Source organism: Salvelinus sp. IW2-2015, linkage group LG17, assembly GCF_002910315.2.
Source record: "Salvelinus sp. IW2-2015 linkage group LG17, ASM291031v2, whole genome shotgun sequence".
Classification (NCBI taxonomy): domain Eukaryota; kingdom Metazoa; phylum Chordata; class Actinopteri; order Salmoniformes; family Salmonidae; genus Salvelinus; species Salvelinus sp. IW2-2015.
Window position 1 is genome coordinate 34,186,476 of NC_036857.1, and position 27,701 is coordinate 34,214,176.

A 27,701-nucleotide genomic window follows, 5' to 3' on the forward strand; every position below is an offset into this window, starting at 1 on the left:
CACACTTCATTGTAATCAGAGGGCTAATATTAATACTATGCATGCGTGTCTCTCTTGGCTGAGAGTTGAGGAAAGACTGACTGCTCACTTCTTGTCTTTATAAGAAACAATGTATTGTAAATTCCAAATTGTTTGCATAGTCAATTTACACACAGCACTGACACACACATTTACTCCACCAGACATGCCACAAGGGGTATTTTCACAGTCCCCGGGTCCAGAACAAATTCAAGGAAACATACAGTATTATACAGAGCCATGAGTGCACAGAACTCCCTTCCATCTTATATAGCGCAAGTGAACAGCAAACATGTTTTAAAAAAACAAATAAAGCAACACCTCCTGGCGCAACGCCTCTCCCCCATGTGACCTACTTGTTGTGTGTATGTACTGACATGTATGTGTAACTGATAGATGCACACACACACTACATGTTAATGTTTAAAAATAACTTTTGGGGTGTAATGTATTTTGTTATGTGTCGGATCCCAATAAGACTAGCTATTGCCGTTGGCTAATGGGGATCCTAATAAATCAAATCAAATACAGTTGTTCTCAACATGTTATTTATGTTTTCCCCATCTAGGCTGATGGATTTGTGCAGAAACTGCCGAATGGGTTCAGGTGGGTGTTGACAGTTATCCTGACCTTGCCTTTCTGCCAAATAAACCTGTCTGTTCCCCCAGCCTCCTCTACCATAGCAAAGAGAAGACAACATGTTAAGCTTGTATTAATTAGGATGTCATAATGTGAAAGGTCATATACTTGACCAGAAAAAAAGTTGGGAGTTTCATCTCCCAGTTGAATGTGGGTCTTTCCACAGTACTATTAGTATTTTTTTTCTATCCAAATCTACTAATTATATGCATATTCTAGCTTTTGGGCCTGAGTAGCAGGCAGTTTACTCTGGGCACCTTATTCATCCAAGCTACTCAATACTGCCCCCCAGTCCCAAAGAAGTTAAAGGGTCAATGTGATATTTCATTTTTGTTATTTTTTATAAATTTGCTAAACATTCTAAAATACAGTTTTTGCTTTGTCATTATGGGGTATTGTGTGTAGATTGATGAGGGAACATTTTTTTGTTGAAGCACCTTTGGCAGTGATTACAGACTATTTTCAGGTCTTTCCAGAGATGTTTGTGATAAGTTTAGTCCGGTCTCTGCCACTCAAGGGCATTCAGAGACATGTCCCAATGACACTCCTGCGTTGTCTTGGCTGTCTGCTTCAGGCTGTTGTCCTGTTAATTTTAATACATTTGCAAACATTTCTAAAAACCTTTCTTTTTTTTTAAACGTAAAAAAAAAAAAAAAATTACAATGATAACTTAACATGTCAAAAAAGTCAAGGGGTCTGAATACTTTCCGAATGCACTGGATATTATTCAGCTTGTGCAATCTGTGTGTCTCTTCATTGGCCTGGGCTAATGTTTATTTGAATTCAAGACCAGACTGATCTCAATTTGTCAGTGTCAGAGCAGCCACTCATTTTGGTCATTTGTGTCATATTAAAAAAGATTCAGCTAATGTCTTCTGTCATGTAATAGTATTTTTTCATTATTTTTTATTTGTTTTCATCAATAAATTATTGCCTTTTCTTGTTGGTACAATACAATTGCCCATTGAAAGAAATTCTATAGCTTTTGAATGAGTTATCCACATTGCAAGGTTTCGTAATGCGGGCTTTTATTTTGAAGGTTTGCATTACCATCCGAATGTGACGTCATCATTTGGGCTTCTTGCAGAATACTACTAGTCCGGTTAAATCATTGCAGTTGAGGAAGCTTAGTATCAGCATGGTGCTCGATTTGGACCAATTTAGAGCCGATAAAGGCGGTGATCCTGAAGTAATCAGAGAGACGCAAAGGAAAAGGTTCAAAGACGTGTCACTTGTGGATAAACTGGTACACGTAGACACAGAATGGAGAAAATGTAAGTTCCGCCTTCTAACTAGCTATTTGCATTCATTTAATCGGATGCCTGTTGGTGTCCAAATTGCTTGCTAATTTCGTGCATTAATAAGCGGTACTCAAAAGCCGACCTTGTAGTCACCCAAACAGAAATGGACAAATTCAAGCATGATACGCCAGTTCACGTTTTTAGATCTAGCTAGTTCACTTAATATTCTCAGCTAAAGCCTAACTAGTTGGTAGCCTGTGCTAGCTAGGTAGCTAACTAGTTTAGCTAGCTGTGCTAGCCACCTGGGATACAACCAACAATCTCCTTTTAACTAGGCATATCTGACATGTAGGTGATTCATGTTTAACAAAGCTAGCTAACTAACAATGTATGGTTTAGTAGTTGAACTATCGAAAAACTCAAACGATACGTCCTCCTATTCACACTGACTGTACAATCTGACGCAATCCCCACCCGGTATGTGTAAAACCGATAGGCATCTAAATCTCCCACAGATGTTATTGGGACGAGATGTAAAATTACGTTGATGCAGATTTGACTGAGTTTTAACATGTAGACTACTCAGCTACATTGTTATGGTATGGTGGTCGCTTTAAGGCCAGGCACCACAGGCTAATAGGGATTTGTTTTTCTTTACTTGTTTTTTGTTTTTCATCAGACTGAAACTTTACTAGTTGAAAGTATACAATAATATCTTGTATTTATGTATTCTAAGTTTTATTTCAAAATTAAAATATGCAAATTAGGCAAACCCTCCTTTAAATATGCGCTAATTTGCATAATATGAGAATTTGTTTTAAGACATTGCTTCAAGGCAGAATGTTTTTGTTTCGTGATAAGACACTCAATTGTCAGACTTACAGATCAGTTTATAAAAATATTGTAATTTCATGGAATTATTTAAAAAAAACACTGATGGATGCATATTTTGCAAATATTTACACAAAATTACACTTAAAATCAAAATGACACAAGATATGTGTGTGTATATAGATACACATACGTATGTGTGTGTGTGTGTGTGTATACACACACACACACACACACACACACGTGTGTATAAAAAATTAACGCCTCTGTAAAAGTCTGACTAAGACCTAAGAACCTGTGTGGAATAATGTGACTGTCTTTTGAAGACTGAAGGTGTCATTTTGAGAAAATGGCCTATTAAAAATAGGCTAATATGCAGTTTTGTGCAAATTCTCATATCACTTTGCCAAATTTGTATGGCTGTTGAAATGTGTTAATTAATCAGCAATGCCTGCCCCATATGTAAGGCCCTCTTTGAGTTGTTGCTGGTGTCGCTTTACTTTCTTGACTGTGTCATGTGACATGCGCCTACGCTTGGCACACTCCATTGAAGCAGCATCAGCTCTCACAACTCCTCTCTGATTGCTTCCAGTGTCACCAAAGTGCTGTCAAGCCACAATTTGTTCATCACATTTGATGTAGCAGTGGCTCCCTCATTGAACGTGGCTACTGCCAGTATGGCTGCTCCGTCAATGCAGCTTTTGCCCACGAAGACAGTTTTGGGGCATCACGACCATATTACAGAGTTCAGACATTCATTTGCATTCTGGGTTCCTTCGTGCTACATTCTTTTGAGGAAGTTATCATTTGACATCCTATGATATACAGGTACCATTTTCTGTGCAACCTCTATTAAAAAATGTATGCACTTCAAGGTTTTTGACAGGGTGGATCTTCATCATTTTTCTAGGGCTCGCTGGTACCAGCACAAATGCACACACCTATCCCGTAGTTGGAAGGGAATCCTCTCTTGTGGATACATGAATGTCTATGATGGTATCCTCATCCTCCTTCAGAAACTCTGCTCTGTCTGGGTCTATATCTGTGTATGCTCTTCTAATTATCTTTGCAGCACTTTCCATTTACTGTAGCCCTCTGAATCTGCAACTAAAGTGGGGTACTTATGTATGTCAACATTAGTCATAACTGCAGGACTAAATATCAGCATGTTACCCTATGTAAATATTAGCATATTTACTTTATGTAAAGCAAATTTCTCACTAATCACATTAGGCTACAGCCCTATGACACTGTTGGCCAATGTGACAGTCTCACTGTATAGTTATGTTTTCCTGTCACTCGGTTTTATTCACTTTGAATACATTTAGCTGGAGCAAGGAAATAAATATTATTTATACACAGCAAGTCACCTGACAATGGGCTACTCTCCCTTTTTATTTACCTGTCATTCTCCTGTCATGTCTCTGATATGAGCTGAGACGCAAGGAAGGAATCCCTAGGACTTTGCTTATTTTCTTAAGAGCGGCGCATAACCAAGTCCAAGTTCGTGGGCTAGATGAACCATCCTCACATTTTTATCAAATGCCACATCTCCCCTGGAGCACTCCTGCAGCCTGGTCAGAATTACAGAATCCCTGGTTGGTGGGGTATATGGTGATTTCCAGTCCAGTGTTTAGACACTTAGGGCAAATCAAATCATGTACAAATTGGTTTATTTGTGACGTGGAATAAAAGCCACTGTTGGCTGGCTGCTGTCTGGTTGATCGCTGCTAGTTGTCATCCTCATCTCAACTAATTTGCGCCTGGATGCGCTGTCGCCGGTTACCTCCTTTTCCCCTACATGTATTGCCACTGCCTCGATCAGGCATTTTTATTTAATTTTTTTCACAGCTTTTCTCGCATTGGCTAACAGATCGCCTATTTTTATTAACATACTGTAGGTATATTTTTCAAGATTCTATCTTTTTTTTCTTCTCTTTACGTGGATTCCTCGCGGGAGATATTTTCAAACAAGGAAGTGCTGCGCGGCACGTGAGGCATTTTAACCAATCAGGTTGTCGGTAAGGGCCTTACCGCCAGTCACCGATCGGATGTCAGGATATTACTCCTCTTTAAGCACAAAGCACTACGCCTAGAAAGGATATAGCCATGTATGGACTAGCTAATGATATATCCCGGAAAACAAGCTTTTGAATGATATATGTAATTCAACATGGAGAGTTTTAAAAATAGCGTTTGAAGTTCTACATGAAACATGCTATCAAGAACGACATTCATGGTACGTCTGGTTGACGGAGTTGGGATACAATGATACAAATAAAGTGTTTTTTTTTTTTGTACATTTTATTACAGTATGGAAGTTATAGTTACAAAATATCCCAAAATCTGAAAATGTACAAATGGAAGCAAAATCCCAATTTTTGCCTGTAGTGTCTGGCCTTAATGTCTCCTGTCAGTGTCACTAACGTCAATGTCAGCTACCTGCCATGACACACACCATTTATTGATGCATGTAATGTCGACCCTTGTCTTTTCAATGCTCACCAGGTCGTTTTACTGCCGACAACCTCAACAAGGCGAAGAATTTATGCAGCAAAACCGTTGGAGAGAAAATGAAGGTATAGGGGACATCCTGTGATGCTGGTGAACAATCCAGCCACCCCTCAGTCGTTTACATAACCTAATGTTACATGGCTACCTGTTCCCCCCCCCCCCCTCATTCTGAAAGCATGTCATGTTCTATTATATGTGCAGATAGTGTTTCTTTCTAACCGTTCACCCTGTTCCTGGGCTTTTCTGTATACAGAAGAAAGAGCCAATTGGGGAGGATGATTCTCTCCCAGGCGACGCCCAGAACTTGGAGGCCCTAACAGCAGACACACTAGCGGTAGGTCAACTCGCTAGCTAGCACTTCATCGGAATGCTGATTGGCGTCTTTATGGAAGACTCTATTGGACTTGTGGGTGCCATACCATGAGTATTTTTCATTTCTCTTTCCTCCCTCTAGCCCCTCACGGTCACCCAGATCAAGAAGGTCCGTCTGCTTGTGGATGAGGCCGTGCAGAAATCTGACAGTGAGAGGGTAAAGCTGGAGGAGGAGCGCTTTCAATACCTGCGAGAGATCGGAAACCTCTTGCATCCGTCTGTGCCCATAAGTAATGATGAGGTGGGTGTCAAGGAATTGTAATTCCCATCACCAGCAATAAGGAGGTGGATGGAAGTAAACACTAAGTCCGCTGTCTCTGTCTCATGCATTTTGTTTTGCCTCTTTTTGTTTACTTTTCTACTCTCTAATTTCCCTTCGCTATCTCCCTGGCAGGATGCTGATAACAAAGTGGAGCGCACTTGGGGAGACTGTACTGTGCAGAAGAAGTATTCCCACGTGGACCTGGTAGTCATGATCGATGGCTACGACGGAGAGAAAGGAGCTATAGTGGCAGGGAGCCGTGGCTACTTCCTCAAGGCAAGTTCTTAGTCACACACTGTCACATGTAGCCAATACTCACAGGCCCGATTCAAACCAGGTGTAATTCCATTCAACTATGATCGTTATCCTTACTGACTCTTCCCTTTTTCTGTTTTTAGGGGCCACTAGTTTTCCTGGAGCAGGCATTGATCAACTATGCTCTGCGGATGCTCCACAGCAAGAGCTACCAAATGCTCTACACCCCCTTCTTCATGAGGAAAGAAGTCATGCAGGAGGTGGCCCAGCTCAGCCAGTTTGATGATGAACTTTACAAGGTATGATGTATTTCAAATTAATCTTCCTTCCATTTCTATTGCAGGATAGGGCTGATGTAAAAAAAAAAATCATGGCTCTTAACTTTAATGTTTACACAAAGATGTAGATTTGATGTTCATTTTGTTAGAGAGCATCTAGTCATCGCAGCAGTGGGTGGCGCAGCAGTGGGTGGCTCAGGGCTACTCATTTCTCTTAAGTGGAGATTTTTGCTTTTATCTCTCACCTCATATCCTCATTTGAGTTCCACTCAAGCTTATCAGTGTTGCCAACTATTGCCCACCAGGTGGCCTTGGAGTTCCTCAATGAGCTGATTTCCTGACGATGGCTCACCGCTCGTCGTACTTGGCAACTTCAACCTCCCGAAGTCTGCCTTAGATTCACTTCTTTCCAACTGTATTTCCCCTCTTTGCCTCTTGACCCCGCCCTTTCCCAAAAAGGAGGAATATTAAACTTCCCGGAGGACCGATCATCCTTCCATTCTCTACCTTCTCTTCTTCTGTATGTGCTGCTAAAGCCACTTTCTATCACTCTAAATTTCAAGCTTCTGCCTCTAACCCTAGGAAACTCTTTTCCACTTTCTCCTCCCTCCATAATCCTCCACCCCCTCCCTCTCTGCGGACGACTTTGTCAACCACGTTGAAAAGAAGGTTGATGACATCTGCTCCTCATTCACTCAGCCTGTTGAGTCCATTGGTCCCACTCACACAGAATTACGCTATGTCTTGACTTCTTTCTTCCCTCTCTCTCCATATGAAATCCTGCGACTAGTGAGGTCTGGTCGCTCGACCCCATCCTCTCTTCGCCAGACGATCTCTTGAGACCTTCTCACTTCCCTCATCAACTCATCTCTGACTACTGACTGTGTCCCCTCTGACTTCAAAATGACCCGAGTCGCTCCCCTCAAGAAACCAACACTCAACTCCTCTGACGTCAACTATAGAACTTTTTTCCTTTCTTTCCAAACACTTGAGCGTGCGGTCTCTGACCAGTTCTGTCGCTATCTTTCTCAGAATGATCTTCTTGACCCTAACCAGTCAGGCTTAAAGACGGGTCACTCAAGCAAGACTGCTCTTCTTTGTCACGGAGGCTCTCCGCACTGCCAAAGCTGACTCACTCTCTCCTCTGTTCGCATGTCCTAGATCTATCCGCTGCCTTCGATGCCATGAACCATCAGATCCTCCTCRCCACCCTCTCAGAGTTGGGCGTCTCAGGCTCTGCACACACTTGGATTGCCTTCTACCTGGTAAGAGAGGGCTGTCCAGGCTCTTACCAGGTGACGTGGAGAGGATCGGTGTCTGCACCACACTCTCACGACTGGTGTCCCACTGGGCTCCGTTCTAGGCCCTCTATACATCAGTCACTCGGCTCAATACTATGTGGATGACACTCGACTACTTTTCTCCTTCTGACACCCAGGTGGCAACATGCTTCTCTGTGTGCCTGGCAGATATCTCAGCTTAAATGTCAGCCCAAAACCTCAAGCTCAATATCGAGAAGATGGAGCTGCTCATCTTCTCGGAAGGCCTGCCCGCTCAAAGACCTTTCCATCACGGTTGACAACTCCATGGTCCCCCCCTCCTCCCAGAATGCAAAGAACCTTGGCGTGACCCTGGACAACACCATGTCATTCTCTGCAAGCGTCAAAGCAGTGACTCGCTCCTGCAGGTTCATGCTCTAAAACATCCGTAGAGTACGACCCTGCCTCATATCTGGACTACTCACTGTTGGCTGGGCTCCCCGCTTGTACCATGAAACCCCTGCAACTTATCCAGAACGCTGTAGCCCACCTGGTTCAACCCTTCTGAGTTTTCCCATGTTACCCCACTCCTCCACTGGCTTCCATTCGAAGCTCACATCCACTACAAGACCATGGTACTTGCCTACAGAGCTGCAAGAGGAACTGCCCCTCCCTACCTTCAGGCTATGCTCAAACCCTACACTCCAACCCGAGGACTCCAACTCTCACCCCTACGGGAGAGCAGCTCCCGCTCAGCCCAGTCAAAGCTTTTCTCTGTCCTGGCACCTTAATGGTGGAACCAGATTCCCCCTGAAGCTAAAACAGTCTCTGACCATCTCCCGAAAACATCTGAAACCCTACCTCTTCAAAGAGTTAAATATACTTAAATCCCACAGCCTCACCCCACCCCCTTTTATTTAGGATGATTTTATTTACTGTGATGTGTGGTTGGCCCACTTAGCACAGTAATCTTAAGATAGCTAACTGTAAGTCGCTCTGGATAAGAGTGTCTGTTAAATGACAAAAGTAAAATATGCTAATGTTTTTTTAATTATTTACTCTGTGCCCTCCCTGCTTGTCGTCTCTCAGGTGATTGGGAAGAGCAGTGAGAAGTCTGAGGACACGGCCATTGACGAGAAGTATCTGATTGCTACCTCGGAGCAGCCTATTGCAGCCTTCTTGAGAGACGAGTGGCTGAAGCCAGAGGAGCTGCCCATTCGCTACGCCGGCCTCTCCACCTGCTTCAGACAGGAAGTGGGCTCCCACGGCCGTGACACCCGAGGCATCTTCAGGGTGCACCAGTTTGAGAAGGTCAGTGGACATGGGTGTGTCATGGTCAATGCAGAAAAGGCCACAGCTTTGTTGGAGTACATTGCATTTTATAGGCCTAATTGAAGAAGGAAGGTCCTGTTATTGATCATTTCAAGCGATATACATTTTTCAGAGGAGAACATTGTTTTTTTTATAGGGCCTCAGGGCCTCAGCTAGTGATTGCCAAATACTAATCAACACTCTCTCCATTCAGATTGAGCAGTTTGTATTTGCCTCTCCTCATGACAACAAGTCCTGGGAGATGATGGATGAGATGATTGGAACTGCTGAGGAGTTCTACCAGACACTAGGGATCCCCTACCGCATCGTCAACATAGTCTCAGGTAGGTGCTACAGATAGTTCCACCCAACACACCTGGTCCTCTCTGGGACGGAGACGTAATGATCACTGGCCAATTCCATACGAGTTTGGCCAAAAGATATGTTTTGAATCTTTCTGAAATTTAAATCCATAGATGTCCTTTGGGGGAAGGATGCCTAGCAGATCTTTTGAAGTCTGTATCCAAAATGATTATTGAGAAATAATTGTTTAAAGTTTGGAAATGTGACATTTTGACCATTCCCAGGGCTTTTGTGAGACACTACAACAATGAGTCTGTAGATGCTACAAAGCCAGTCATTTGAAACCTTACCGTCTCCACTGAAATATACAGTGCCTTCGGAAAGAATTCAGACCCCTTAACTTTTTCCACATTGTTATAAAATTGATTCAATATTTTTTTCTTCTTCTCAATCTACATACAATACCCTATAATGACAAAGCGAAGACAGGTTTTTAGAAACTGTTCATTTATTTAAAAAACATACCTTATTCAGACCCTTTGCTATGAAACTTGAAATTGAGCTCAGGTGCATCCTGTTGCCATTGATCATCCTGGAGATGTATCTACAACTTGATTGGAGTCCACCTGTGTTAAATTCAATGGATTGGACATGATTTGGAAAGGCACACACCTGTCTATATAAGGTCCCACAGTTGACGGTGCATGTCAGAGCAAAAACCAAGTCATGAGGTTGAAGGAATTGTCCGTAGAGCTCCGAGACAGGATTGTGTCAAGGTGCAGATCTGGGGAAGGGTATCAAAATGTCGGCAGCATTGAAGGTCCCCAAGAACACAGTGGCATCCATCATTCTTAAATGGAAGAAGTTTGGAACCACCAAGACTCTTCCTAGAGCTGGCCACCCGGCCAAACTGAGCAATCGGGGGAGAAGGGCCTTGGTCAGGGAGGTGACCAAGAACGATATTCACCCTGACAGATGGAAAACACTGGTGCTTATGCTCCCAGGTGATATTTATTAACAACGTTTCAACCCTTAGGTCTTCATTAGGCATCCATATCCCAGGTGGGGGTGGAAGGTCCTATACAGTGCCTTGCAAAAGTATTCATCCCCCTTGGCGTTTTTCATATTTTGTTGCATTACAACCTGTAATTTCAGTAGATTTTTATTTGGATTTCATGTAATGGACATACACAAAAGTCCAAATTAGTAAAGTGAAACATTTGTTTAAAAATATTTAAAAAATCCAGAAAAATGGTGCGTGCATATGTATTCACCCCCTTTTCTATGAAGCCCCTAAATAAGATCTGGTGCAACCAATTACCTTCAGAAGTCACCTAATTAGTTGAAGTCCACCTGTGTGCAATCTATTTAAGTGTCACATGATCTCTCTCTCTCTGTGTGTATTGGGGTAAACCGTGGGGTGTTGGGTTGAGAGTGCAGAGATTGACAGGGAGGCTTTAGTCAGAAAAACAACTTTGCTTAAGACAGAAAATAAATGTATCAAAGGTTTTGCTCGGTCTTCCTTCTCTCTCTTAACTGGTGTCCGTCTCTCTCCCTTCTCTCCTGTGGTGTGTCATCGTGCTCCTTTTATTTAGCCTCCACGGCTGGTTGGCATTTTCCTCTAATTAGCTGTCTGTGTCGATGCCCAGGTCCCGTATTCCCAGCAGGAGGGAGCCAACATCGCCTAACGTACCTCCCCTCTTACCATCCCCCGGGGTAGACCTCCGTGTGTGTGTGTATATATATATATATACACACACATCTTAGCTTAAAAAATCACAACTTTGAACATCACACGGAGCACCATTAAATCCATTATTAAAAAATGGAAAGAATATGGCACCACAACAAACCTGCCAAGAGGGCCGCCCACCAAAACTCACAGACCAGGCAAGGAGGGCATTAATCAGTGGCAACAAAGAGACCAAAGATGACCCTGAAGGAGATGCAAAGCTCCACAGTGGAGATTGGAGTATCTGTACATAGGACCACTTTAAGCCGTATGTTACGCACGCCTCTGAAGAGGGAACGCAACACCCTGCTACAACTCAACTCCCCGTGAAGTGAAAGAGGTATGGGACTGTAGGTGTGAGAAAGGACGACAAAAGGCAGAATTGACCGTTTACTAGGATTTTATTCCTTTACACGGTAATATGGGGAAAAGGGGCTGGACGGAACCAAAGCAAAGAAAGTAAATGTCAAAGCCCCCCTCCTATCTAACCTGCCTACCCACTACTTACTTAGCACCACCTGGTGCCCTAACCAAAATACAGGGAGTGGTCCACCCAGGTCTTACCTAGTGTGCCTAGACAGTGAATATACTACGGGTATATGTATGCCCGCGGGCCTCTTGCCTAAGCACTCCCTAGGTGCCTTCCCCTCCCCCCCCGGGAACAAAATGAAACAGAATAACAAACAATTACTCAAACTAAGGACATCAAATAAGCTCTATCTGATAATGCAACAAATTAACACAGTACATACCAAATCGCTTTCTGATAAATAACCAACACTATATAACCCTCAGCTCCCTGAAAAAAGACCAACACAGCTCTCGGCAATTGAATTCCCTATATCACAATCAAACTCTCTCTGCATTCTCTCTCAGCAAAAATCTCTCTTCCCTCTGAACAACAGAACACTGGCTTTTATAGCTTCAGAAGGCATTGGTAATTGGAGACAGCTGCGTCCTGAAGAGGGGGCGGGGTCAGCTCTCCAATCATCAATTGGGGCCGACCAATCAGCTGCTTGGGAAGAATTCAGGAAGCCATCTCCTGAAACACACACACTCAAATACAAACTACAACACAGAAACTGGGGAACGTAACACTGTACACTCCACAGAGTTGGGCATTACGGAAGAGTGGCCAGAAAAAAATAAGCAAACACGTTTGGTGTTAACCAAAAGGCATGTGGGAAACTCCCCAAACATATGGAAGAAGGTACTCTGGTCAGATGAGAATAAGTTGAGCTTTTTGGTCATCAAGGAAAACACTACGTCTGGTGCAAACCCAACACCTCATCACCCTGAGAATACCTTCCCCACAGTGAAGCATGGTGGTGGCAGCATCATGCTGTGTGTTTTTCATCGGCAGGGACTGGGAAACTGGTCAGAATTGAAGGAATGATGGATGGCGCTAAATACGAGCAAATTATTGAGGGAAACCTGTTTGTATTCCAGAGATTTGAGACTGGGATGGAGGTTCACCTTCCAGCAGGACAATGACCTAAGCATACTGCTAAAGCAACACTTGAGTGGTTTAAGGGGAAACATTTACATTTCTTGGAATGGCCTAGTCAAAGCCCAGACCTCAATCCAATTGAGAATCTGTGGTATGACTTAACTGCTCCAGCTCCTTCAAGTTGGATGGGTTTTGCCTTAAAGAATGGGCAAAAATCTCAGTGGCTAGATGTGCCAAGCTTATCGAGACATACACCAAGAGACTTGCAGCTGTAATTGCTGCAAAAGGTGGCTCTACAAAGCATTGCCTTTGGGTGGTGAATAGTTAGGCAACAAAATAAGAAAAATGCCAAGGGGGTGAATACATTCGCAAGCCACTGTATATGGGGGCAGTACTCTGTTAAGAGAATTATGTTCTCAATGTTCATAAACTGAACTTCAATTAAAAAACTCGGACTGTTACCAAGAATTTGTAAGGTTCTTGTTGAAATGAAACAGAGGCCAGTCTACAATAGTCAGAATGTTTATTTACGAGAGCTCTCCTTATAATTTCCTGTACATTGGTTTATTTACCTCTCATTTCGTCATAAATGTCCCTCTCAGACAATATAGTACTTCTCCTACTCATACATTGCCTGCCACCTGTTATACAATCTACTACAAGCCCAAGGTCTCTCCCCTCCCTGGGTGGGGAGACTTCCTTCCCTGTTATCAGTTCCACAGTGGTCACAAGTTGTCTGCCACAGTTCCTCTTCTCTTATGGACAAACATTCTCCATCATTATACAGAGACAGAGTAGAATTCTGTTAGTTATAGTTCTACGTTAAATGTATACATCATTTAGTCATTATTCATGAAATTCATAACATACTCAGTGACATCACCTTCCTGAAACAGGATGTAAAATAAAATGTGAACATAGTTTCTTGGTCAGGGAGGTGACCAAGAACCCGATGGTCACTCTGACAGATCTCCAGAGTTCCTCTGTGGAGATGGGATAACCTTCAAGGAAGACAACCATCTCTGCAGCACTCCACCAATCAGGCCTTTATGGTAGTGGCCAGATGGAAGCCAATCTTCAGTAAAAGGCACAGGACAGCCTGCTTGAATTTTGCCAAAAGGCACTTAAAGGTCTATCACACCATGAGAAACAAGTTTCTCTGGTTTGATGAAACCAAGATTGAACTCTTTGGCCTGAATGTCAAGTGTCACGTCTGGAGGAAACCTGGCACCATCCCTACGGTGAAGCATGGTGGTGGTAGCTTCATGCTGTGGGGATGTTTTTCAGCGGCAGGGATTAGGAGTCTAGTCAGGATCGAGGGGAAAGATGAACTGCGCAAAGTACACAGATCCTTGATTTAAAACCTGCTCCAGAATGCTCAGGACCTCAGACTCGGGCAAATGATCACCTTCCAACAGGACAACCCTAAGCACACAGCCAAGACAATGCAGGAGTAGCTTCGGGGCAAGTCTCAATGTCCTTGAGTGGCCCAGCCAGAGCCTGGACTTAAACCTGATCGAACATCTCTGGAGAGACCTGAAAATAGCTGTGCAGTGACGCTCCCCATCCAACCTGACAGAGCTTGAGAGGATCTGCAGATAAGAATGGAAGAAACTCCCCAAATACAGGTGTGCCAAGCATGTAGCGTCATATCCAAGAAGACTCAAGGCTGTAATCACTGCTAAAGGTACTTCAACAAAGTACTAAGTAAAGGGTCTGAATAGTTATGTATATTTGCTATTTACGTTTTTTTTGCTTTGTCATTACGGGTTATTGTGTGTAGACTAAGGGGGGGAACTGTTTTGTCCATTTTAGAATAAGGCTAAACTAACAAAATGTGGAAAAATTCAAGGGGTCTGAATTCTTTCCGAACGCGCTAAAAGTAATGTTTGATCAATAATAAAGTTTCTTTACCCACTCATGACAATAACCATAACTTTTATGAGTTAACTTGATGTTCAATAATAACCTTCACATTTATCCTGCGTGATTTACATTTGACACAACGGACATTTCCCATGGGAGAAGTTTTAGTGTCTTACTAGCCACGTTTTCTAGCTGGTCTGTCTGAGCCTTGGTGTCTGTCTGCTCCCACCCAGGTGCTCTGAACCATGCAGCCAGTAAGAAGCTGGACTTGGAGGCCTGGTTCCCAGGGTCCTCAGCCTTCAGAGAGCTGGTCTCCTGCTCCAACTGTTTAGACTACCAGGCTCGTCGGCTGCGTATCCGCTACGGACAGACCAAAAAGATGATGGACAAGGTGAGAGTACCCAGTCTTTCCATAGAAAACCCTCCCATTTATAAAGTTGATAGTTCTGGATTTGCTTCCATAATCAAAGTCACATTTGAGTGGCTTTGAACCAGTTCACATGACTCTGCCTGTGTTCTTTAGGCCGACTATGTGCATATGCTCAACGCGACCATGTGTGCCACCACACGTGTAATGTGTGCTATCCTGGAGACGTACCAGACAGAAGAAGGTATCATTATTCCAGAGGTACTCCGGAACTTCATGCCTCCAGGTGAGTCACAGTTTTTTCACTGTTTTTTTTACAGGTTTTGTGAAGGGGCGTGCAATACGTGTGCCATATGCATGGAAGGTAGTGAGAAGAAACAACCTTTCATGATCGCAGAGTACTTAAACATGTATAGATTTGCCTCTATGCGTATTTGATGACTAGTATTGCCATGAAAGCCGTTTGTGTGTATACTGAATGTGTACACCTTCATTCCTATTCTATACATTTTCTTAGGTATGACAGAGATGCTGAAGTTTGTAAAGCCTGCCCCTATTGATGTGGAGATGTCCAAGAAGCAGAAGAAACAGCAGGATGGAGGGAAGAAGAAGCAGGGAAGTGGAGACCAGCTCCAGAACCAAGTGGAGAACATGTCTGTCAACGATTCCTAGACCCCATCATCCCCATTCTTACACTCCCTTCACTCTCACCACATCTGAAAATGGACTGCTCCATCCTATCACCAATACATCTATCTCATTGTGCTCTGGGTCTAGTGACCAGTCTGTCACTCTCCTCTCCCAGAGACAAGGTTCAGCCTTAAACAGACAGTTGTTATCATGACCCCTTTTCTACTGTATGAACAGAATACATACTGAAAGGTTAATTATGAAAGGGAAAGGCCAAAGTATTGCTAGTTAGTGGGAAAGGGGCTGCTAACAGCTTTGGGTCAATAGTAATGTTAGGTCTGCTGCATGCAATTATCTTAACTGTAAGATCCAAACAATATCAAGTCTGAACTCTAGAATTCTGTGAAATGTCGTTTGAGGCTCGTTAATGCAAAATGTTTTCAAAGTAAGGTGACGTGAACAATCAATCAACGTCTTGAGTCGGGCACAGCCGTGTGTGTGTGTGTGTGTGTAGGATGCTTTTAGTTATACAGTTGCTTTGAAGTTCTTAACTACATTTTAATTGTCTGAATGAATATCACCATAAATCACACAACTATCCTCTGTAAATTCAGAAGGGCTGGGGTCATGAGACATCTGGACTCTGTCTTGTTTGGGCTTTTTGTGACACACTGCTCTCCCCAAACTCAATAGGAGTTTTCCAACATTGTTGCTTGAGATCATTTGCTTCTAGTGCTTGTCAGGATAATACGATGTCTGTATGTACTCGCGTAAGACGAGGCATTGATGAAGTGGCACCACTGTAACAATAAATAATATGAAAAATGACTTTCCTAGTGTATTTTTCCCAATGATATGAAATGTCAGTGACTGCAAAAGGTTGCGGTTGATACAGCTATCGCTATCAGATAGCATCTTGACTCTGAACTGAAGGACAGCAGATGAAGAGCAATAAGGAAGAATTTCATTTTGGTTAGTCATTAACCCCGCTAGACTTTACACCCAAAGCAAGCTCGCCACCTGAAGTCGTATAACTACAACCGTGTGGATAGTTACTGAAAAAAGGTAAGACCACAAATTTACCACAGTTTTGAAATTGAGTAAAGGGGCCTTACATGTAATTTACACCCAGGCATCATGAGAACCAGTTGATTTAGTGGTGTAATATCCTGAAATACTACACTTGAATTGTTTGTTTTTCCAGGAGCACATCCCTGTCATAGCCGGATTCATTTTTTTCAGTGTAAAGATGAGTGATATCTCTGACGATGATAATGAGATCTCTTTCGCAGTTAAAGTAAGTGCACACTAACATCAAGGCAGCATGAATAGTGTTATATTCATCAATATATTTCCTAATATAATACATATTAGGGACCATATTGTTGTTATGGCTTAGGGGGACCATTAGATTTTGTGAATGTTATTGCCCTCTGTGACGGTCTCTCTTGGTCTTCATAAGTTTCTGGGGCGTGTTGCGGTGGTCCGTTCTGAGGGCATGCAGATCCTGAATGAGGCTGTTCAGAGCCTGAAGGTAAACATCCATAACAGCTGTCCCAACCATTTCTCTCTGCCTAATGTTAGACAGTTGACAATGGGTGCGTTCAGCAGGACTCAACGTTTTGGAATGTTCCGATAGAAATATGCTACGTAGAACAATCATTCCTTTCTGACATGTAGAATAAGGAATCACATTGGCTCTATTCGTAGCATTTCTATATAAACTTCCCTTTTTCAGGACCCTGTCAAAGATCATTTGTAAAAATCCAAATAACTTCACAGATCTTAATTGTAATGGGTTTAAACACTGTTTCCCATGCTTGTTCAATAAACCATGAACAAATAATGAACATGCACCTGTGGAACGATCGTTAAGACACTAACGGCTTACAGGTGGTAGGCAATTAAGGTCACAGTTATGAAAAATTAGGACACTAAAGAGGCCTTTCTACTGACTCTAAAAAACACCAAAAGAAAGATGCCCAGGGTCCCTGCTCATCTGCGTGAACGTGCCTTAGGCATGCTACAAGGAGGCATTAGGACTGTAGATGTGGCCAGGGCAATAAAATTGCAATGTCCATACTGTGAGACGCCTAAGACAGCGCTACAGGGAGACAGGACAGACAGCTGATCGTCCTCGCAGTGGCAGACCACGTGTAACAACACCTGCACAGTATCGGTACATTCAAACATAACACCTGCGGGACAGGTACAGTATGGCAACAACTGCCCGAGTTACACCAGGAACGCACAATCCCTCCATCAGTGCTCAGACTGTCCGCAATAGGCTGAGAGAGGCTGGACTGAGAGCGTGTAGGCCTGTTGTAAGGCAGGTCCTCACCAGACATAACCGGCAACAACGTTGCCTATGGGCACAAACCAACTGTCGCTGGACCAGACGGGACTGGCAAAAAGTGCTCTTCACTGACGAGTCGCGGTTTTGTCTCACCAGGGGTGATGGTCGGAGTCGCAATTATTGTCGAAGGAATGAGCGTTACACCGAGGCCTGTACTCTGGAGAGGGATCGATTTGGAGGTGGAGGGTCCGTCATGGTCTGGGGCGGTGTGTCACAGCATCATCGGACTGAGCTTGTTGTCATTGCAGGCAATCTCAACGCTGTGCGCTATAAGGAAGACAGGCTCATCCTGACATGACCCTCCAGCATGACAATGCCACCAGTCATACTGCTCGTTCTGTGGCGTGATTTCCTGCAAGACAGGATTGTCAGTGGTCTGCCGTGGCCCGCGAAGAGCCCGGAACTCAACCCCATTGAGCACGTCTGGGACCTGTTGGATCGGAGGGTGAGGGCTAGGGCCATTCCCCCCAGAAATGTCTTGCAGGTGCCTTGGTGGAAGAGTGGGGTAATGCAGCTGGTGGCCACACCAGATACTGACTGTTACTTTTGATTTTGACCCCCCCTTTGTTGAGGGACACATTATTCCATTTCTGTTAGGCACATGTCTGTGGAACTTGCTCAGTTTATGTCTCAGTTGTTGAATCTTATGTTCATACAAATATTTACACATGTTAAGTTTGCTGAAAATAAATGCAGTTGACAGTGAGAGGACGTTTCAAGTTTCAACAATGTTTGACTACTGAACGTAGCCGAGGTGTGCCCTTGAAGTATGACTTTACAAAGTGTGATTGATTGGTTTTGTAAGTAGATGCAACATTTTCAAGGCACATAAAACACATTTCAATCATATCAGCATTTGTAACTAACATGGTTTCAATGAACAGTTTTTTGTTTTAAAGATCATATTGATTGAAATACTCTAAATCAGTGGTTGCTCAAGTCCCTGTCCTTTGCCCTCCATTAGATGCCTGACAAAGAGTCAACAGAAAAGCTGCAGAAGAAGAACAAGGTGTCTTTGTTTTTGTCCATGAGCGGGATTGACATTTTGGAGCACAAAACCAAGGTGAGAGCCTAAGGTCCAACTCCAACGGAAGATGTGGGGGGAACTGCTTCAGTATGATGAAATCTAAAAAGGTTAACAGAAATATATGGGCCCCTTACATGTTTATGGGTTTCTATACTGCTGCATTACACAACACCTGCACACTCCTCTCCTTCCTCTTCCAAGAATCGTTCTTTCTCCTCCTATTATCTTGCATTCTCACTCCCCTCTTGTCTTTTCCAGTTCATGCTGTACACATGCCCCCTCTCCTCCGTGTCCTTCTGTGCAGTCATCCCGACCACACCCAAAGTCTTTGGCTTTGTGGCCAAACACCCAGCTGCAGACATGTACCACTGTTATCTGTTCCAGAGCAAGAAATTTGTGAGTACAGTGCAATCATTCAATCTTGATTTTAGGGTACATCACTAAAAACACATCTAAGGGTTTTAAGTTGCCAATCTCTACCTTTTCTATTTTCTTGCGCCTTTCCTCAGTCTCATCTGCTGGTGTCCATTATCGGAGATGCATTTCGGGCCACAAAGAGAGAGGCAAGCCTCAGAGGAGGCGGACGGGATCTGATTGTGGAGGCACTGAGGCACAAGGTTGGATTAAAGTGATTTACAGTGCGTTTGGAAAGTATTCAGACCCCTTTACTTTTTTCACAGTTTGTTACAACTTTATTCCAAAATGGATGAAATCGTTTTTTCCCTCATCAATTTACACACACTACCCAATAATGACAAAGCAAAAACTGGTTGGGATTGTGCCAGGTTTCCTCCAGACGTGACACTTGGCATTCAGGCCAAAGAGTTCAATCTTGGTTTCATCAGACCAGAGAATCTTGTTTCTCATGGTGTGATAGTCCTTTAGGTGCCTTTTGGCAAACTCCAAGTGGGCTGTCATGTGCTTTTTACTGAGGAGTGGCTTCTATCTGGCCACTCTACCATAAAGGCCTGATTGGTGGAGGGCTGCAGAGATGGTTGTCCTTCTGGAAGGTTCTCCCATCTTCACAGAGGAACTCTAGAGCTCTGTCAGCGTGACCTTTGGGTTCTTGTTCACATCCCTGCCCAAGGCCCTTCTCCCCCAATTGCTCAGTTTGGCCGGGTGGCCAGCTCTAGGAAGAGTCTTGGTGGTTCCAAACTTCTTCCATTTAAGAATGATGGATGCCACTGTGATCTTGGGGACCTTCAATGCTGCAGAATTGTTTTGGTACCCTTCCCCAGTTCTGTGCCTCAACACAATCGTGTCTCGGAGCTCTACGGACAATTCCTTCGACCTCATGGCTTGGTTTTTGCTCTGACATGCACTGTCAACTGTGGGACCATATATAGACAGGTGTGTGTCTTTCCAAATCATGTCCAATCAATTTAATTTACTACAGGTGGACTCCAGTAAAGTTGTAGAAACAACTCAAGGATGATCAATGGAAACAGGATGCACCTGAGCTCAATTTCGAGACTCATAGCAAAGGGTCTGAATACTTATGTAAATACGTTTTTGCAAAATGTCTAAACCTGTTTTCGCTTTGTCATTATGGGGTATTGTGTGTACATTGAGTATTTTTTATTTTTTTATTATTCTAGAATAAGGCTGTAACTTAACGAAATGTGGAAAAAGTCAAGGGGTCTGAATACTTTCCGAATGCACTGTAGTTGGTTTAAAACTAATAACAGTTTTGTGGTTGTGTCAACTGTTTATGGGTTCTTGTGTTTTGCATTGTATGGTGTAATTCACAATTTAATATTTCTAACTACTTTTCTGCCCTTTTTCTTTTAGAATAAAGTCCTGCAGAGGGAGAATGCCGAGCTGAGGATGAGACTCAGTGCATCCGGAGATGTGAGTGAGGAAGCTGTAGCCCCCACACACACACACACATCTTCCATTGTTTTTTGTAAATAAGGTCTGTGTGGCTAGGTTACTTTCTAAATGTAATCCTTTACTAGTTACCTGACCAAAATTGTTATCAGCAACGTCATTTATGGATTACCCAAACTCAGTAAAGTAATCTGATTACTTTCCCTTTAAGAGGCAATAGAAGAACACAACAATTATGTTGCATTTTACTTTATGGGTTATGTAGGCTTCTAACCCATAGATTTCAATTTCAATACAAATAATAATACGATTAGGTTATATATTTGCATGAGAAACCAGTCTGTCAGATTTCCACACATTCCTATTAATTAAATAGCCCCTGATCTTCAAGAATAGGACTTTGAAATATAGATGAATCAAATTGTTTTATCTGAGCATAACCCAAAAACAAAGGACTTCTTAGCCTACTCTATTGTTAATGTATTTTTTTGTCATGGAGGACTGATTAGGCTCATTGTTTTAATTTGAAAAAGAAATGCTGCTCTCATTGAATGGTATGTTTTGAGCACTATCGAAAGTGCTATTTGCGTGCGAAAAAATTAATGCCATATGTCACATTTGCTAAAGGCCTATTGTTTACATTTTTGTTGGTGACACTGATATCTTGAAAATGTGCAGCTGTTTACATGGCCACGGGAAGAGGTTTTGGGTTGGGTTTTTCTCTGCTTTCTCCAAATAAATAAATATATAATATACAGTGCATTTGGAAAGTATTCAGACCGCTTCACTTTTTCACAATTCTGTTACGTTACAGCCTTATTCTAAAATGGATGGAACTATTTTTTTTTACTCATCAATCTACACACTACCTCATTATGACAAAGCGAAAACAGGTTTTTAAATTGTTTTGCAAAAAAAAAAAATACCTTATGTACATAAGTATTCAAACCCTTTGCTATGAGACTTGAAATTGAGCTCAGGTGCACCCTGTTTCCATTGATCATCCTTGAGATGTTTCTACAACTTGATTAGAGTGAACCTGTGGTAAATTCAATTGATTGGACATGATTTGGAAATCCACACACCTGCCTATATAAGGTCCCACAGTTGACAGTGCATGTCAGAGCAAAAACCAAGCCACGAGGTCGAAGAAATTGTCCGTAGAGTTCCACAGGGAGTTTAGAAGGGAGGAACTCCCTCAAACATTTATTCCAAAGGCTGGGATCCGCACTATGCAGGGGTTGCAAGAGCATGTTTTTCACTGGCTGTCCACTGGTCGCAAACAATGATTGATAGGCAGCTTAAACCATTATTTGGTTAAAATACACCTAGACATTTGTGAACAGCCATCTACAACAACCACGATCCATTAGGCGCAAATAAATGAGAGAGCAGCATAATTCACATCATTCCGCTATATGAGTATACCAAACATTAGGAACACCTTCCTAATATTGAGTTGCACACCCAGCCTCAGTTCGTCAGGACATGGACTCTACAAGGTGTTGAAAGCGTTCCACAAGGATGCTGGCCCATGTTGACTCCAATGCTTCCCACAGTTGTGTCAAGTTGTTGATACACAGGAAACTGTTCAGTGTGAAAAACCCAGCAGTGTTGCAGTTGTTGACACAAACTGGTGCACCTGGCACGTACTACCATACCCCATTAGAAGGCACTTAAATATTTTGTCTTGCCCATTCATCCTCTGAATGGTACACATACACAAAACCTTCTTTAACCTGTTTCCTCACCCTTCATCTACACTGATTGAAGTGGATTTAACAAGTGACATCAGTAAGGGATCCTAGCTTTCACTTGGATTCACCTGGTCAGTCTGTCATGGAAAGAGTAAGTGTTCTTCATGTTTAGCACACTTGTGTGTAAATATCAAGTGATATCCTTGTCGCCTGCAGAGTACACCACTGCTGTCGTCCTTACTTCCAAGCATTTATTCAAGTTGGATGTATAGGCTAATCTTTGGATGCCAACAGCATTCGCACCACATTGGAATACATAATGTAGCTTGAACTGTAGCCTACAAAAGCCTATTCCTGCTCTTTTCCCGTGATCTATCAAACGCTCACTCAGGCGGAACAAACTTAAACTTGTTCTTTTTTTTTAATGCTGATTTCAATGTCATAAAGATTTTTTTCACAAACACCCTTTCTGAATTTAAAAGTAATCTGATTACAATATTTTTGCTGGTAATGTATTAGAGTTRTTTTTTTTGTAATCAGTTACATGTAACTAACTCCCCAACCCTGTGTGTAACATGGCATGATGGAGAAGAAGTCTCCTATGCCATGCCAACTCTGCTCTCTGTGCTTTTTATCACAGGGGACAGACGGGGCTGCTAGAACCACAAACAGACATCAAATTGCCCTCACAAGGTCCCAAAAAAAGCAAACAGAAGCACAGAAATTCTCACACTTAGACATGTATCCTCACAAAAGTGAGTACTTTTACTTATAGCAGCAATACAGCTATGCTGTCATCACACCCAAACTGAATTCTGTTTCAYATCTAATATTAACAATGATGTATTTGTCATCTTTTCCAGTAACGTTTCACTGCAGTGATGACACAGCGCCTCTACTGAGAACACAGGAACTGAACATGACAGATGTTTGAAGAGGAATGGCCATGTCAAATGCATGTTGATGATACACGACTCTAACTAAACTATAATGTCTGAATAAAACAATGAACAATAGCTAGATATGTTCGAGTCTTTCTTTAATATACTTTTATATTCCAAGGATCGTGCCGTTTCTCTGGACATTTAGTCAATGGATATAGATTACATTCAAAACATTATTTTTGTTATGTAGGCATGTGCAAAACTGAAACTTCTAACAATATAAAGAAAGAATACTTGCAAGCAGGCACATTTTCCTCAGGAAATGTACCTTTAAGAACTGTTTCAAGCGCCCATTGGAATGAATCAGAGCGCAACACAATCGTTTGTGGTAAGGTGAAAGCAACCGACTATAGACGAGAGTCAAGGAGTGAAGTCAGGGAGGTGCATCTGCGACAAGCGAAAGTCGTACACTAATGTGGTTTCAACAGCAAGACTCAGTGCAACATCGCAGGGTTGTCATTGTTCATAAAATGTGTTCTTCATGTCTAAATGAACGTCTCAAACCCCCCATATCACACATTCACAAACGGAAAATATATGTGTGTACATTGTACAATCAATCGGTGAGAGAGCGCCTCATATCACATGCATTTGTACATATCCACTGTATACATGAATTGTGCAAAGTTGGTTCCTGTTTCAGTCACGTCTTTGGTCATGTGCCTGCTTGCACGTCTTTGGAAAATGTGCCTGCTTGCAAGTATTCTTTCTTTATATTGTTAGAAGTAGGTCAAACAAAAACACCCTAATGATTTGTTGACAATAGAGCCTCCCACAATGAAGGATGAAGTTGCTGAAGAGCGACTGCAGAAACTTGCAGTTGACTGCAGTGAAAACTCCATGATCAGTTGATTTTTGTCAAATTCATGTAGGCGCAAGTCGGACTATTTTTTACCCATAATCAGAGTTGTGTTCTGTGGGTGTCACTAGTCTGATACCCCATTGCATGGGTCACAATCCAAAGGTTATGCGGTARAGTTCAAATAAGTATGCCTCCCAATGCAATTCTGAAGTCTACATACACAGTGCGGTTTCAACTGAGTTTTACTTATATTTTTAAATCAAATMAACTGATTTGTCTTTTGTTGAATTTATATAACAACATTCCAAAGTTGTTTAGTATTATCTAACCCAATTGTGGAATGATAGCACTATTTTTATCCGTTTGGGTCAGTTTCAATGTGGTACTTTTATTTTGAAGGCYAACCAATTCAACTATTGTTGAATACTCTGTTAACTACACACTGGTACGAGAACGGCAACGTGTGAATGTCACAAGCTTCAACACTCTCAATAACTTGATAATCAGGCTTTAATGTTATCAGAAATATCGTCAACCAAATAACTTGTAAACTCATTTTGAGAAAATGGCCTTTGAAWGTTTTGGTGCCTACTGGAGAGCTCTCCTTTGTCTACACCCATTCAGCATTGTTCACCCTCTTAAGCCAGTCCCACCCATCTRTTTAAGGATTCACATGTGAGGTCATGTGCGAAACAGTGAGTAGTGTAGTAAAGATTTAGACTAAAAGTGTTATAAAAGTAGTAGCCTACAATAAGGACAAATTCAGGGTAAACAGAAAGTGTCCAGATAAAAATATTTTATAAATATTAAATMACGCTTACCCAGACACACTTGTCTAAATTGTTGGGTCATGTGAAAGAAATTCTATAACCAATCCCCAGCCACATCTTGCCAAGTGGATGGGTCTCTACAGAAGGTGTAAACGGTACAGGCAAATGGTTACTTGCATAGTAGCAATATCAGAAATAGATAGTGTCAATGTAAAGAAAATAATATACAGTATGTACACGAACAATATCAATATCAGTGATAGATGAGGTAGTTATATGCATACAATCAGGGGTAAAGTGGCTGAGCAGCAGGATAAAAAAATAAATAGAAGCAGCAACGTATTAGGAGAGAGTGATTTGAATAGAGGCACTGCAGATAGTGCTGATGACTGGTCCGTCCGAACAACGCATGAACAAGGGAATCTATATTGGGAGATCCTGTTTCTGTCCTGCCTTTGACTTTGGGGCAGGGCATGTGATGTCCATAGCCTCTTCGTTTCAAAACTCCCTGATCTTCTCAAAAAGATACGTTTGTCTAGCTGTGTCCAGTCCAGGTGGTGCTTGTACAGGCAGACCATCTATGGGAGGAAGGATGTCAGCGTTGCGCAGCAGCTGAAACCTGGTCCCGACTGAGTCCGAACGCTCCTTGGCGACAACACCACCAGTCTCCAGAGCATCGAGCTGTAAAACAGAAAATAACAACAAAAAATGGAAGACATTAAAACCTTGCACAACATCAATTCACCTCCCAAGTTTAGATAAGAATAATAACCTCATACAATGCAATGAAAATGATATTCACCTGAAGTGCTGGTACTGCTTGAACTGTGGCAGCGGGCTGAAGAACGGAGTCAAGTGTTGTTGCCAGCCATAGCTTTCCACTAGCACCGTACCATCCTCCAGTCCAACCAGCTGTGGGATGTTGACCCCTGTCACAGTGCTGTCCTTCACAGCACCAGCAATCTCAGACAAAGTGTTCACTCRGGTCTTTCTGAAGCGCTGCTTGATGAGGCTGAAGCACCAGTCGGGGGCAAACTTGGTGTGGCCTGTGATCAGGAAGTGATGGTCCAGACTGTMGTGGAGCTTGTGCTTGTTCTTGTTTTGACCTCTGCAGTTGCGAGGAGTTCAAAAGTASATGGGACCTGGCTMCAWAGGGTCAGAAGGATAGTGCACCTGRAAACAACAAAAMACCATTAAYATAAGTRAATGAAAAGAAAAWGTAACYTAAAACTTAATATACTTTTTTTATGCATCATTGTCAGGTAAGTTTCACTTACCTACAAATGTGCAGAGCAGCAGCATTTTTAAGATTTCAACAACAAAAAAATCTCTCCATTAATTTAGGGTGGAAATGTATGAGTGGGACATACAGACCAAAAACATGAAGAAAATTGTATTATTTTATGGCTTATAGTTCTTGTGGAAGTTGATAAATAACACCTGGGGGCAAAAACTCCTAGATCCACTGACAAAAACTGCCACCGCATTGTACGACTGACCCAGATACCACCATAGCAGAGAACATTTGCTAAGTGTGTCTTTGATGCCTGTGTCGATACTGATAGGATCGAAAGAAAAGCAGCACTTGTTCTCGGATCATGATTTCTCCATTCAAATCTTACTTTCACATTATTATTCCACAATAGTAACGACAGATCGGCCAATGGCTGCAAATATTGAGGCGGCTTATTCTGATACTTGCCCTATAATATATCTATTTCACAGCGGTTTAGATGGTACAATGATTCTCTACACTATACTTGCTTCTTTTTTCACATAAACTGAAATTAGGCAAACTGTTAGAATTTTAGCAAACAGGAAATGGTGGAGCGATTTCTGCATAGTGCATCTAATGGAGTCTTCTCGGTTTTCATTTAAAGCATCTTTCTATKCTTTGATTGTTCGTAACAATTGCAAAGACATTGTAGTATTTGTAGTCAACTTTGTGGTGAAGTAATCTTTTTTTTGATTCTACAGTTGAAGTCGGAAGTTTACATACACTTAGGTTGGAGTCATTAAAACCTGTTTTTCAACCACTCCACAAATTTCATGTTAACAAACTATAGTTTTGGCAAGTCGGTTAGGACATCTACTTCGTGCATGACACAAGTAATTTTTCTAACAATTGTTTACAGACAGATTATTTCACTTACAATTCACTGTATCACAATTCCAGTGGGTCAGAAGTTTACATACACTAAGTTGACTGTGCCTTTAAACAGCTTGGAAAATTCCAGAAAATTACGTCATGGCTTTAGAAGCTTCTGATAGGCTAATTTACATAATTTGAGTCAATTGGAGGTGTACCTGTGGATGTATTTCAAGGCCTACCTTCAAACTCAGTGCCACTTTGCTTGACATCATGGGAAAATCAAAAGAAATCAGCCAAGACCTCAGAAAACAATTGTAGACTTCCACAAGTCTGGTTCATCCTTGTGAGCAATTTCCAAATGCCTGAAGGTACCACATTCATCTGTACAAACAATAGTACACAAGTATAAACACCATGGGACCATGCAGCCATTATACCGCTCAGGAAGGAGACGCGTTCTGTCTCCTGGAGATTAACTTACATTGGTGCGAAAAGTGCAAATCATTCCCAGAACAACAGCAAAGGACCTTGTGAAGATGCTGGAGGAAACAGGTACAAAAGTGTCTATGTCCACAGTAAAACGAGTCCTATATCGACATAACCTGAAAGACCGCTCAGCAGGGAGAAGCCACTGCTCCAAAACCTCCATAAAAAATACAGACTACGGTTTGCAATTGCACATGGGGACAAAGATTGTACTTTTTGGAGAAATGTCCTCTGGTCTGATGAAACAAAAATAGAACTGTTTGGCCATAATGACTATCGTTATGTTTGGAAGAAAAAGGGGGAGGCTTGCAGGCTGAAGAACCTTATCCCAACCATGAAGCACGGGGGTGGCAGCATCATGTGGGGGTG

General features: G+C 42.3%; 2 protein-coding genes across 3 annotated transcripts; both read left to right on the plus strand.

The window, feature by feature from the left end:
• Positions 1 to 1,716: 1,716 nt before the first annotated feature.
• On the plus strand, positions 1,717 to 15,926 carry LOC111976727 (serine--tRNA ligase, cytoplasmic). The gene is made up of 11 exons (XM_024005795.2): positions 1,717 to 1,931; positions 5,238 to 5,308; positions 5,497 to 5,577; positions 5,698 to 5,856; positions 6,010 to 6,153; positions 6,276 to 6,431; positions 8,759 to 8,980; positions 9,195 to 9,324; positions 14,565 to 14,722; positions 14,855 to 14,984; positions 15,216 to 15,926. The coding sequence occupies exons 1-11, from the start codon at positions 1,796 to 1,798 to the stop codon at positions 15,368 to 15,370; spliced, it is 1,542 nt and encodes a 513-aa protein (XP_023861563.1). The 5' UTR covers positions 1,717 to 1,795; the 3' UTR covers positions 15,371 to 15,926.
• A 384-nt stretch (positions 15,927 to 16,310) lies between these two features.
• On the plus strand, positions 16,311 to 23,254 carry LOC111976375 (PTB domain-containing engulfment adapter protein 1). Of its 2 annotated transcripts, XM_024005163.2 has the most exons (9): positions 16,311 to 16,393; positions 16,533 to 16,625; positions 16,791 to 16,862; positions 18,649 to 18,747; positions 18,970 to 19,107; positions 19,221 to 19,328; positions 20,503 to 20,562; positions 22,879 to 22,993; positions 23,102 to 23,254. In XM_024005163.2, the coding sequence occupies exons 2-9, from the start codon at positions 16,578 to 16,580 to the stop codon at positions 23,170 to 23,172; spliced, it is 711 nt and encodes a 236-aa protein (XP_023860931.1). In that variant the 5' UTR covers positions 16,311 to 16,393; positions 16,533 to 16,577; the 3' UTR covers positions 23,173 to 23,254. The 2 variants fall into 2 exon arrangements, with proteins under 2 accessions (XP_023860931.1, XP_023860932.1); XM_024005164.2 differs by lacking the exon at positions 22,879 to 22,993.
• The last annotated feature ends 4,447 nt before the right edge of the window (positions 23,255 to 27,701 follow it).

Excerpts from the sequence above, each read along its gene's own strand:
- LOC111976727 (XM_024005795.2), top strand. The coding sequence starts at position 1,796 with ATGGTGCTCGATTTGGACCAATTTAGAGCCGATAAAGGCGGTGATCCT. Across the intron at positions 5,578-5,697 it reads TAACAGCAGACACACTAGCG|CCCCTCACGGTCACCCAGAT; the intron begins GTAGGTCAACTC and ends TCCTCCCTCTAG. Across the intron at positions 14,985-15,215 it reads CCGGAACTTCATGCCTCCAG|GTATGACAGAGATGCTGAAG; the intron begins GTGAGTCACAGT and ends ACATTTTCTTAG.
- LOC111976375 (XM_024005163.2), top strand. The coding sequence starts at position 16,578 with ATGAGTGATATCTCTGACGATGATAATGAGATCTCTTTCGCAGTTAAA. Across the intron at positions 19,329-20,502 it reads TGGAGGCACTGAGGCACAAG|AATAAAGTCCTGCAGAGGGA; the intron begins GTTGGATTAAAG and ends TTTTTCTTTTAG. Across the intron at positions 22,994-23,101 it reads AGACATGTATCCTCACAAAA|TAACGTTTCACTGCAGTGAT; the intron begins GTGAGTACTTTT and ends CATCTTTTCCAG.